This window comes from Pongo pygmaeus, chromosome 14 (assembly GCF_028885625.2).
Source record: "Pongo pygmaeus isolate AG05252 chromosome 14, NHGRI_mPonPyg2-v2.0_pri, whole genome shotgun sequence".
NCBI classification, from domain to species: Eukaryota; Metazoa; Chordata; class Mammalia; order Primates; family Hominidae; genus Pongo; species Pongo pygmaeus.
Window position 1 is genome coordinate 32107760 of NC_072387.2, and position 13785 is coordinate 32121544.

At 37.1% G+C, this 13785-nt stretch overlaps 2 protein-coding genes across 2 annotated transcripts in view; both read left to right on the plus strand.

Annotated features, from left to right (window-relative positions):
* LOC134738007 (mitochondrial intermediate peptidase-like) overlaps positions 1-6550 on the plus strand; it is a 163218-nt gene extending 156668 nt beyond the window's left edge. The window contains 1 exon segment of the mRNA XM_063650642.1: positions 6276-6550. Within this exon segment, the coding sequence (XP_063506712.1) occupies positions 6276-6434 (159 nt within the window). The 3' untranslated portion in view covers positions 6435-6550.
* Positions 1-13785, plus strand: part of LOC129011217 (phosphatidylinositol 3,4,5-trisphosphate 3-phosphatase TPTE2-like) — a 716449-nt gene that overhangs the window by 528462 nt on the left and 174202 nt on the right. The window lies entirely within an intron of this gene.

The window sequence follows — 13785 nt, forward strand, 5'->3', positions numbered from 1 at the left end:
TTGACAAGATGATCTTTGAAAAATGTTCTTAGTTAATACATGTTGAATTCAGTGAACAAAATAGCAGATCATACATATTTTGTGCACCATATCTTGCTGTTAGCATTTAGGACTGTGTATGCATACATTCCTGGAAGTGCTAACTGTGCTTGGAAATGTTGTTTTCAGAGCTTGTAGAAAACGTGTGTTTAAAAAGTGTTCAATGTCAAGACATGTGGAACTCCATGAAAGAAACAGCACATAATATAGGTTTTTGGCAGAAAGCTTGTGTTTACCTTTGACGGCTAGATATTCGCATTTTTTGTGTAAGACTACTGTGCTCAGAATTGTTTTCTGACTTGAAAACGTGTTTCTGAAAACTGCTCTTAGTTAATAAACATTGAATTCAGTGAAACAAAACAGCACATCATCTAGGTTTTTGGCACAAATTAGCGATCACTCTCAGGGCTAGATATTTGCATTCTCCTTGTGGGTTTACTATGCACAGAATTGTGTTTTTTGAGATTTTACAAGATGTGTCTTTGAAAAGTGCTTTTAGTTAATACATGTTGAATTAGTGAAGCAAAACAGCACATCATACATTATTTGTGTGTCATATCTTGCTTTTAGCATGTACGGATGTATATGCATATCTTTCTGGAAGCACTAACTTGGCTTCCAAACTTTATTTTATGAGCCTGTACAAAACGAGTTTTTGAAAAGTGATTAATGTCAAAACATATTAAATTAAGTGAGAAAAACAGCACATCATCTAGATTTTTGGCACAAAGCTTGTGTCCACCTTTCTGGGCTAGATGTTTGCATTTTCTGTTTGTGCCACCTAAGTTAAAAATTGTGTTTTCTGAGATCTCACAAGATGTGTCTTTGAATACTGCTCTTAGTTAATACATGTTAAATTTAGTGAAAGAAAACAGCACATCATACAATATTTGTTTGCCATATATTGCTTTTAGCATTTAGGGCTATATATGCATATCTTTCTAGAAGCACTACTTGGGCTTCAAAATGTTATTTTTTGAGTTTGTACAAACAAATTTTGGAAAGCGATCAGCATCAAAACATGATAAATTCAGTGAAAGTAAACAAGACAACATTTTGGTTTTTGGCAAAAAGCTTGCATTTACCTTTCAGGGATAGATATTCTCATTTTTTCTGAGGGCCTTTTGTGCTTAAAATTGTGTTTTTAAAAATATTTGACAATATGTGTCCTTGAAAACAGCCCTTAGTTACTATATGTTGAATTTGGTGTAAGAAAGACAGCATATCAAATATTATTTGTGTGCTATATCTTGCTTTTAGCATTTAGGGTTGTATATGCATATCTTCCTAGATGTGATATATCCAGGTCTAAAAACTGAAAGCAAGCTTTGTGTGCCAAAAACAAAAACAAAAACAAAAAAAAACATATATAATGTGCTGTTTTGTTTCACTGAATTCAACATGTTTTGCCTGAGAACAGTTTTTTAAAATTTGTTTTGTACAAACTGAGATCAAACATTTCTGAGCCCTGTAGGCATTCATAGGAAGATATGAATTTCCAATCCCAACTGCTAAAAGCAAATTTTGGGCTAAAATACTTTATGATGTGTTGTTTTCTCTAATAGAATTCCACACATTTTTAATTAAAAATGTTTTCAAACACTCGTTTCATAGAAACTAAAAAATGACACTCTTGAGCCCAGTGAGATCCCTTATGAAGATAAGAATATTCGGCCTTAAAAATGGAAAACAAGATTTTTTCCAAAGAACTTGATGATGTTTTGGGTTTTTTTTTTTTCACTGAATTCAACATGTTTTTACCTAGAACAGTTTTCAAATACACATTATGTAGAAGCTCAGAAAAGACATATCTGAGCCCAGTGGGCACTCAGGAAAATATAGATATCCAGCCCTAAAGCTAAAAGCAAGCTTTGTGCCAAAAATCCTTTATGATGTGCTGTTTTCTTTCACTGAATTCAACCTGTTTTGATGTAGAGCAGTTTTCAAAGACTTGTCTTGTCGAATCTCAGTCAACACAATTCTGAGTACAACAGGCCCTCACAGAAAATGTGAATATCCAGTCCTAAAAGTTAAAAGCAAGATTTGTGCCTAAATTCATTAGGATGGGCTGTTTTCTTTGAGGAAATTCATCATGTTTTCATATAGAATCATTTTCAAACACAGGTTTTGTAGGCCTTCAGAACAGTCATTTACGAACCCAGTGGGCACTCATAGCAGAATATGAATACCCAGCCCTAATAGCTAAAAGCAACCTTTGTGCCAAAAAACTTGATGATGTGCTGGTTGGGCGCGGTGGCTCACCCCCGTAATCCCAGCACTTTGGGAGGCCGAGGCAGGCGGATCACGAGGCCAGGAGATTGAGACCATCCTGGCTAACACGGTGAAACCCTGTCTCTACTAAAAATACAAAAAATTAGCCAGGCGTGGTGGTGGGCGCCTGTAGTCCCAGCTACAGTGGGCGGAGATTGCACCACTGAACTCCAGCCTGGGCGACAGAGCAAGACTCTGTCTCAAAAAGACAGTGAAAGACAACTCCATATCATAGACGATTTTGGCACAAACCTTTCTTATATTTACTATGTCTGAATATTCACGTTTTTATTTGAAAGTTGAGTGGGTTCAAGCGTGTCTCTTGGCTTAGGTCTAAAAACGTGGTTTTACTAACTGTTCTAAGTAAGAATGTGTTTAATTCAGTGAAACAAAACAACACATCATAAGGATTTTTGGCACAAAACTTGTTCTCAGCTTTTACGTGTGCATATTTATAGTCTTTTATTAGAGTCCACTGGGTTCGCAAATTTGTGTTCTGTGTGTTAACAAAACTTACGTTTGAAAACTGTATTAAGTGCCGGGCAAGGTGGCTCACGCCTGTAGTCCCAGCACTTTGGGAGGCCCAGACGGGCGGATCATGAGGTCAGGAGATCGAGACCATCCTGGCTAACACGGTGAAACCCCGTCTCTACTAAAAATACAAAAAATTAGCCGGGTGTGTTGGCGGGTGCCTGTAGTCCCAGCTACTGGGGAGGTTGAGGCAGGAGAAGGGCGTGAACCTGGGAGGCGGAGCTTGCAGCGAGCCAAGATCGCGCCGCTGCACTCCAGCCTGGGGGATAGAGCGAGACTCTGTCTCAAAAAAAAAAAAAAAAGAAAAAGAAAACTGTTAAGTGTAAACATATTATCTTTTGTCAAAGAATACAGCACATCATAAATTATTTTGACACAAATTTTCTTTTAGCTTTTACAGCTGGATATTCGCATTTTCTTTGAGGGCCTAGTATGCACAGAATTGTGTAGTCAGAGATTCAACACAATTTGAAAAGTGACCAATGTCTAAACATGTTGAATTCATCAAAAAAGATAGCACATCATACAGTATTTGTGTGCCATATCTTGCTTTAGCATTTAGGGCTGGATTTGCATAACTGCATAAAAAGACTAACTGGGCTCAGAAATGTTTCTTCTGAGCTTGGAAAAAACGTGTTTTTGAAAGCTCTTCAAATAAAAGCCTGTTGAATTCAGTGAAAGAAAGCAGCACATTATACCGTATATGTGTGCCACATCTTTTAGCATTTAGAGCTGGTTATGTCTATGTGCCTTTAAAGGCTAACTTGGCTCAGAAATGTTTGCTCTGAGCTCGTACAAAATGTAGTTTAGAAAAATGTTCAAAAGCAAAACGTGGAATTCAGTAAAAAAACCCTGCATATCATGTAATATTTTGGCACAAAGCTTGCTTTTTTTTAATACTAGAGCTGGTTATTCATATCTTTCTATAAGGGCTACATGGGCTAAAGTGTGTGTTTTTTAGCTTCTATATAACATAGGTTTGACAATTGTTCCAAATAAGAATTTATTTAATTTAGTGAAAGAAAACAGCACAACATAATTAATTTAGGCAGAAGTTTGCTATTGGCTTTTAGGGCTAGATATTCACATTTTCTCTGTGGGCTTACTATGCTCAGAATTATGTTTTCTGAAATTTGACAAGATGTGTCTTTAAAAACTGCTGTTAGTTAATACATGTTGAATTCAGTGAAATGAAGCAGTATATCATACATTATTTGCATGTCATATTTTGCTCTTAGCATTTAGAGATGCATGTGTATTTCTTACTGGATGTGCTAATTAGGCTTCAAAATGTTATTTTCTGAGATTGTACAAAATGTGTGTTTAAAAAGTGATCAATGTCAAAACATGTTGAATTCAGTTAAAGAAAACAGCACATAAGTTAGGTTTATGGCACAAAGCTTGTGTTTATCTTTGACAGCTAGATATTCACATTTTCTGTGTAAGCCTACTGTGCTCAGAATTGTGTTTTCTGAGACTTGACAGTATGTGTCTTTGGAAACTGTTCTTAGTTAATACATGTTGAATTCAGTGAAAGAAACCAGCACATCATACATTATTTGTGTGCCATATCTTTCTTTTAGCATTTAGGGCTTTTATGCCTATCTTCCAGGAAGCACTAACTGGCACAGAAATATCTTTTTCTGAGCTTGCACAAAGTGTGTTTTTGAAAAGTGATCAATGTCAAAACATGTCAAATTAAATGAACAAAAACAGCACATCATCTAGGTTTTTGGAACAAAGCTTGTGTTTACCTTTCAGAGCTAGATATTCGCATTTTTTCTGTGGGCCTACTAAGTTCAAAATTGTGTTTTATGAGATTTGACAAGATATGTCTTTAAAAACTGCTCCTAGTTAATACATGTTGAGTTCGGTAAAAGAAAACTGCACATCATACATTATTTCTGTTGCTATCTTGCTTTTAGCATTTAGCGCTGTATACGCGTATCTTCCTGGAGACGCTAACTGGGCTCTGAAATGCTTTGTTCTGACCTTGTATGAATGGGTTTTTGAAAAGTGATCAATGTCAACGCATGTTGAATTCAATGAAAGAGAACAGCAAATAATCTAGGTTTTTGGAACAAAGCTTGCATTTATATTTTAGAGCTAGATACTCGCATTTTTTGTGTGAGGCTATTATGCTCTGAATTGTGTTTTTTGAGTTTTGACGAGATGTGTCTTTGAAAACTGCTATTAGTTAATACATGATGAATTCAGTGAAAAAACAACAACAGATCATACATTGTTTTTGTGCCATGTCTTACTTTCAGCATTTAGGGCTGTATATGCCTATTTTCCTGGAAGCACTAACTGGGTTCCAAGATGTTTCTTTCTGAGCTTGTACAAACGTGTTTTTGAAAAGTGGTCAATGTCAAAACATGTTGAATTCAGTGAAATAAAACAGCACATTGTCTAAATTTTTGGCACGAAGCTTGCATTTACATTTCAGGGCTAGATATTCCCATTTTCTGTGTGGTCCTACTTTGCTCAGAATTTGTGTTTCTTGAGATTTGTCAAGATGTGTCCCTGAAAACTGACCTTAGTTAATGTATGTTGAATTCAGTGAAATAAACAGCACATCGTATATTATTTGTGTGCCATGTCTTGCTTTTAGCATTTAGGGCTGTATATGCTTATATTTCTGGAAGCACTAACTAGGCTTTGAAATATTTTTTTCTGAGCTTTTACAAAATGTGTGTTTGAAAAGTGATCAATGTCAAAACATGTTTATTTTATTGAAAGAAAATAGCACATAATATAGGTTTTTGGCACAAAGCTTGCATTTAACTTTCAGGGTAGATACTCTCATTTTCTGTGTGGGCCTACTATGCTCAGAATTGTGTTTTCTGAGATTTGACGAGATGCGTCTTGGGAACTTCTCTTAGTTAATACACGTTGAATTCAGTGAAATAAAACAGCACATCATACATTATTTTGTGCCATATCTTGCTTTTAGCATTTAGGGCTATATATGCATATTTTCCTGGAAGCACTAACTTGTCTCTGAAAAGTTTTTTTCTGAACTTGTACAAAACGTTTTTTAGTTGGAGAAGTAGGTGAAACAGCCATTGCAAAAATTTTAACAGTGAGAGAATTATGACAGTTAATGAGATTTAATCTACCCAATTATCATGTTGCCTTTAACCTCCAACTGCCTTTACTCAATCCTGGGCTTGTGTCGAGATAACTTTGGGAGACATTTAGTTTATAGTTTAAATAAACTAAACTTTTCCCCCAAATTGACTGCCTTTGTAAATCTAATGAGAGCCTGTCAGGTTGTGAGCATGAGGGAAGTCTGAATTCTGCTAAGGTGTAGACATAAACAGTTACCAGCCATTATTCCAAAGATCACAAGATTTGCAGCTTCTAATTACTCCTGCAGATAACATCACTATTGTAGAACCTAAGACTGGTCTTTTAATATATCTTTTCAGGTTTTTGCATTGCTGAAGACTGACTTCACCCAGACCTACCAACTGGTCCTGAGACCCCCACCCAGGAACCTATTCAGTGCAGGAGGACAGCTTCAGCTCCCTACGTCTTCATGTGTGACCCAATTGATGAGCACTTCCTTCTTCCTGGCCCCCTACTGACCAAACTATCCTTTAAAAACCCTAGTCACTGAGTTTCCAGGGAGACTAATTTGACTAATAATAAAACTGGTCTCCCATTCAGCCAGCTCTGCATGAATTAAATTTTCTCTATTGCATTCCCGTGTCTTAACAAGTCAGCTGTACCTGGGCACTGGGCAAAATGAACCCATTGGATGGCTACATATGTCCAGGTTAATCCGGTCATCACTGGGGGACTTGTGTAGGGGATTTTAGCTCTGGAAAGGATGGATTAGAGAATCTCTGTCTTCTGCAGACTGAAGTGTGCAGATTATTGCCAAGAAAAACCTCTGAGAGGCACAAGCTCAGGCCTTGGGGACTTCATGCATGTTGTTTGCCTGCTGAATAGGAGGCTCCTGTGTCTGCCCTCACAGCTTGGTCCTCACTTATATGAGCCCAACTGGGAATGCTCTCTGTGATTCAGGTCCACTTAGCTTCTAGAATGCTCAGGTAGGAAGTAATCATTAGAAGCATATGAAGTATGTTACCCCAGGAGCATAGTAGATTAGCCATTGACTTTTTTCCCCCTGTTGGATCTTAATCTTCAATGGAAATTAATCACCAAGGGCTCAAAAACAGCCACTAAGGATTAACATGCTCTGTTCACAGTCCTGGTGTGTTGGGACCCAGGCCCAGTCCCTCATGAGGAGGGACTTCACTTTCTTTTGCTCCTCCCCAGCAGCCCTCCGGTTGGTTTGGATACAGCTACCCTGGGTTCAGCTCCTGCCTTTTCCTTCACAGTTGCTACCCAGGAGCAGGGAAAAAAGGGGTCTGCTATTGATGATGCTGGTAACCCCCACTGGGTAAAACTCACTGGGTGAACAGGTCAGCCACACACACTACAAAAAAGAAGGGCATCTGCCTCAACAGTAGAGTGAAGAAAGGCAGAAGTCTGCTCCTTATGAGCTAGCCTCCAGGGCATACAAAGACATTCTTACACATTCATTCCTTTTTGTATTCACTTTTTGAACATTTATTGGGCATCTGTAGTATGCTGGGACATTCATTGGTTCCGAAGACATGGAGATAAACATTGGGGCACTCTGATCCATAAAACAAATACTTCTAAACCCGCAAAAAAACTTAGCCACACACTAATAGTGGGGAACTTCAACATCCTACTGACAGCTTTAAATGGATCATTGTGGTGAAAACTAACAAAGAAATTCTGGACTTAAACTTGACACTTGACGAATTTGACCTAATAGTCTTATTGTTTTATCCAAATTACCACTGTGTCCCTTTTAAGTAGGGCATTTAGACCAATTACATTGAAGGTTAATATGGATATGTGAGATGTTTATCCTGTCATTGTTTTGTAGACTCAGTTGTGCAGTTGCTTGATAGAGTCATTGGACGATGTACTTAAGTGTTTTTATGTTAGTAGTACTCTACCTAACAAACACAGAATATACATTCTTCTCATCTGCATATAGAACATATTATAAGATTGACCACATGCTTGTCCATAAAGCAACTCTTAATAAATTTAAAAAATAGAAATTAGACTATACTCTCAGACCACAGGACAATAAATTCAACACCAAGAATATCTCTCAAAACCACACAATTATATGAAAATTAAACAACTTGCTCCTGAATGACTTTTGAGTAAACAATAAAATTACAGCAGAAATCAAAAATTCTTTCAAATTAATGAAAACAGGACAGAACATGCCAAAATATCTGGGATACAGCAAAAGCAGTATCAAGAGGAAAGTTTATAGTGCTAAATGCCTACACCAAGGGGATAGAAAAAATCACAAATTAACAGTCTAACATTGCACCAAAGGAACTAGATAGAAAAGAACAAATTAACCCCAAAGCTAGTAGAAGAAAATAAATAAAATCAGAGCATAACTGAATGAAATTGAGAAGCAAAAATTTGTACAAAAGATCAACAAAACCCAAAGTTTGTTCACAGAAAATACAAACACAATTGATAGTCTGCTAGCTATATTAACAAAGTAACAAACGGGAAGACCAAAAGAAGCACAATCAGAAATGACAAAGATGACATTACTACTGAATCCACAGAAATATAAAGATCTTCAGACTATTATTAACACCTCTATGCACACAAACTAGGAATTCTAGAGGAAACTGATAAATTCCTGGAAACACACAACCTCCCAAGAATGAATCAGGAAGAAACTGAAACCCTGAACTGACCAATCTTGAGTTGCAAAATTGAAGCAGGAATAAAAACCTACTAAGCAAAAAAAGTCCAGGATTAGATGGATTTACAGCTGAATTCTACCAGATGTACAAAGAACAGCTGATACCAATTCTACTGATACTATTCCAAAAAATAGAGAAACTCCTCCTTAACTCATCTATGAAGTCAGCATCATCCTGATATCAAAACCTAGCAAAGACACAACAAAAAAAGAAAACTACAGGCCAATATCCCTGATGAACTTATACACAAAGATTCTCAACAAAATATTAATACTAGTGAACTTAATCTAGCAGCACATCCAAAAGTTAATTCACCATAAAAATGTAGTTTTGATTCCTGGAATCAAGTTTGTTTCAACATATGCAAATCAATAAATGCGATTTACCATATAAACATTAAAAACAAAACCTATAGGATCATCTCAATGGATGTAGAAAAAGCTTTTGATAAAATTCAACATCCCTTCATGTTAAAAACCCTCAACAAAGTAGGCATCAAAGAAACATACCTCAAAATAATAAGGGCCATCTATGACAAACCCACAGCCAACATTATATGGAATGGGCAAAAGCTGGAAGCAGTCCCCTTGAGAACTACAACAAAATAGGATTCCTATTCTCACCATTCGTATTCAGTGTCATACTAGAAGTCCTAGCCAGGGCAATCAGGCAAGAGAAAGAAACATAAGGCATCCAAGTAGAAAAAGAAGAAGTCAAACTATTTCTCTTTATTGATGATATAATTCTATACCTAAAACCCTGAAGACTTCACCAAAAGGCTTCTAGAAGTGATAAACAACTTCATTAAATTTCACAGTAGAAAATCAATGAAAATCAAAAATGAAAATCAGTAGCAGTTCTATACATCAGTAATATATGAGCTGAGAGCCCAATCAGGAATGCAATCTCCTTTACAATAGCCACAAAAGAAGTAATCTCTAGGAATACATCTAACCAAGGAGGTGAAAGATCTCTATAAGGAGAACTACAAAACACTGCTGAAAGAAATCATAGATAACAAACAAATAAAAAATTCCATGCCCATGGATTCGAAGAAATAAAATTGTTAAAATTTGGCCATACTGCCAAAGCAACTTAAAATTCTATTCTATCAAACTATCAATGCTATTTTTCACAGAATTAGAAACGACTCTTCTAAAATTCATATGGAACCAAAAAAGATCCCAAAGATCCAAAACAAACCTAAGTAAAAAGCCAAACTAGAGGCATCACATTACCCAACTTCAAACTATACTGTAAGGCTACAGTAACCAAAACAACATGCTACTGGTACAAAAACAGACACATAGACCAATGGAACAGAACAGAGAGCTCAGGAATAAAGCCCCAGACCTTTGATCATCTAATCTTCAACAAAGTGGACAAAAACAAGCAATGGGGGAAGGATATCCTATTCAATAAACGGTGCTGGGATAGCTGGCTAGCCATACGCAGAAGAAAGAAACTGGACCCTACCTTTTACCATTTGTACAACAATTAACTCAAGATGAATTAAAGGTTTAAATGTGAGACCTCAAACTAACAGAATCCTAGAAGAAAACCCAGGAAACACTATTCTGGACATCAGCCTTGGGAAAGCTAGGGTTAAGTCCTCAAAAGGAATCGCAATAAAAATAAAAACTGATAAGTAGACCTAATTAAACTAAAGAGCTTCTGCATAGCAATAGAAACTTTCAGCAGAGTAAATAGACAATGTACAGAATGGGAAAAATATTCACAAACTACGCATCCAACAAAGGTCACATATCCAGAATCTGTAAAGAACTTCAGTAACTGAACAAGCAAAAAATAAATAACCCCATTCAAAAACAGTCAGAATACATGAACAGATACTTCTCAAAATAATACGTACAAGTGGCAAACAAACATATGAAAAAATGCTCATCATCACTGATCATCGGAGAAATGTAAATTAGAAGCACAATGAGATACAATCTCACACCAGTCAGAATCGCTATTACAAAAAAATAAAAAAATAACATGTTGGTGAGGTTGTGGAGAAAAAGGAACACTTACACACTGTTGGTGGGAATGTAAATTAGTTTAACTACTCAACTACTGTGGATATCAGTTTGCAGATTTCTCAAAGAACTGAGAACTACCAGTCAATCTGGCAACCCCATTACTAAGTATATATCCAAAAGAAAACCAATTATTCTACCAAAAACTCATACATGCACTCACATGTTCATCACAATACTACTCACAATAGCAATGACATGGAATCAACCTAGGTGCCCATCAACAGCGAATTGGATAAAGAAAATGTGGTACGTATACTTCATGGAATACTACACAGCCATAAAAAGAACAAAATTATGTTCTTTGCAGCAACATGGATGCAGCTGGAGGCCATTATCCTAAGCAAATTAACACAGGAACAGAAAACCAAATACCGCATATTCTCACTTATAAGTGGGAGCTAAACATCAGGTATTCATGGTCATAAAGATGGAAACAAAAGATAATGTGGCCTACTAGCGGGGAAAGGGAGGGTGGTGGTGAGGGTTGAAATTCTAACTGTTGGGTAGTATGCTTGGTATTTGGGTGGTGGGGGTATTCATACCACAAACTTTAGCATCATGCCATTTACCCAAGTAAAAATTTGCACATGTACCCTCTGAATCTAAAATAAAAGTTGAAAAATAAAGAGCAAATAAAACTGGGCCAGGGCAGCAATTCAAAGCATGATTGATTGATAGATAGATAGATAGATAGATAGATAGATAGATAGATGACAGATTAAAATAAATCTAAACTACAAACTTGTCTTTTTACTGTCTTCATAATGTTTTCTTATGGATTCTAGTTTTTAATTTTGATGAAGTCCAATTTATGTATTTTTCCTCTTGTTTCTTGTGCTTTCAGTGCTATATCTAGGACTCCATTGTCAAATCAAAGGTCATGGAGATTTATTTCTATGTTTTCTTTTAAGAGTTTTAACACTGGCCGGGAGCGGTGGCTCACGCCTGTAATCCCAGCACTTTGGGAGGCCGAGGCGGGCAGATCACGAGGTCAGGAGATCGAGACTATCCTGGCTAACAGGGTGAAACCCCGTCTCTACTAAAAATACAAAAAATTAGCCAGGCGAGGTGGCGGGCGCCTGTAGTCCCAGCTACTCGGGAGGCTGAGGCAGGAGAATGGCGTGAACCCCGTGGGGCGGAGCCTGCAGTGAGCCGAGATCGCGCCACTGCCCTCCAACCTGGGCGACAGCGAGACTCCGTCTCAAAAAAAAAAAAAAAAGAATTTTAACATTTATGTTAAGGTTTTTAATTCATTTTGAGTTAATTGTTGTATACGCTGTCATGTAAGAACATCACTTCACTCTTTTGTATGTGGCTATAATTATCCCAGCACCATTTGTCAAAAAGAGTGTTTTTTCTCCATTGAATTTTTCCTGGCAATGCTGTGAAAAGTCAATTACCCATAGATGCTTAAATTAGTTTCTGGATTCTCCATTCTCTTCTGTTAGTCTATGTGTAAAGTTACGGATCTACCCTTGACCCAGAATGCCTATCAGAAGCTGATCAAGTGCACACTTTCTGTTCTTATGATAATTACAACTGGGACTGGACTCTACAATATTTGACTGTATAGTGTCTTCCAAAATTCTTTCTTATAATATTTCACCTTGTTAATAAACTCCTGAGCCTAAGAATGGAAAGAAACATGTTTTATACTCACAGTTTCTTAATTTCGAAAACTATCCTGCATGGACTGATCACTCAATTTAGGAAGCTGGCATAAGGAGCATTTATTAGCATTCTGAACAGGGACCTCCGATCTAAGACTCTAAGTACTACAATCATTTAGTAGTGAAATTCCATTCTGTGATTGGTTCTTACAGAACTAGTTGTACAAAAGCCCAAAGATACAAGAAAGTTCACAGAAAACTGTTTGTAATACTTAGAAATTGGAACCAATAAAAAAGGTAATCAGTTGGGGATAGATCATTATAAAGCCTCCATATGAATGAATTATTCATGATTATTTAAAATTGAAATATGTCTGCAGTTACAGAATAAGTTGCATAGTATGATCCAATATGTATATAAACAACATCATATATGTATGTGTGTATGTATATATATATATGTATATGTGTGTATGTGTATATATTTCACCTTGTAATATTTTATCTTGTTAATAAAACCCTGGACCAAAAAATGTAAGTTAAAGGATTGTGTGTGTGTGTGTGTGTGTGTGGCGCACGCATGCGTGTGTGCTCATAACCAAATTTCTGCAGGAATAAAGGGAACGTTTCTATATGATGACTTTGCCTTTTCAAAAAAAAAAACAAAAAGCACATATATTTAAATTGTTTAAGGGGAGGTCCATGCTCTTGACCTTTAAACTAAATTGCCTTAAAACTTCCCTCCATAAATTCTCAAAATTCTTCTTGGAATTTTCTGGGCTACAAAGAGCCATAACACTTTCCAAAGTTGGAGACAAAATATTCCTTTTAAGCTTGCAGGGCAAGCCCCTGGCTCCTAAGCAGGCTGCCTGTGACCCTGGATATGAATTTCAGGCTAGTTCCTTCTGCCTTTTGGGGTCTGGTCAGCCTACCTGGATTTTATGTTCTTCAGAAAATGTTTGACCTTTTCCAGGGAAAACTTCACTATATCACTATTTGCCGGTAAAACTTTGCTTATATTTTAGAACCTCTAGAAAGAATGCAACTTTGTATATACTTTGATGTTATTTTATTAAAGTCAATTTCAGAATTCTGACCTCCAGAACTCCAAGAGAATCCACATTTCCTCATGGATTTGCTACCTCAGTTTGTCCAAGAACTTATTGAAGTGCACCTCCTGGACCTGGCAGTCACTCCCAAAACAAGAGGAAGCAGCCATGAGCCACCAGAGCTCAGAGAACTTAAGTGACACACACAGATTCTCCTATTGGAACTGAGGTCCAGATGCCCAGGCAGGCCCAGAACTCATTTTTCTACAGATGAGGGCATCAAATCTGCAGTGCGCTCACGCTGTCTGCTCCAGACCTTCAGGCTCTTCTGTCTGGAATGTTCCTCCCTGCTCACTTTGCACACCCAGGACCCAGCTCAGATGGGACTCCTCAAGGACACCTACCCACCTGGCCAGTCACACCTTCCCGTGGCACCTGCTCCTTGCTG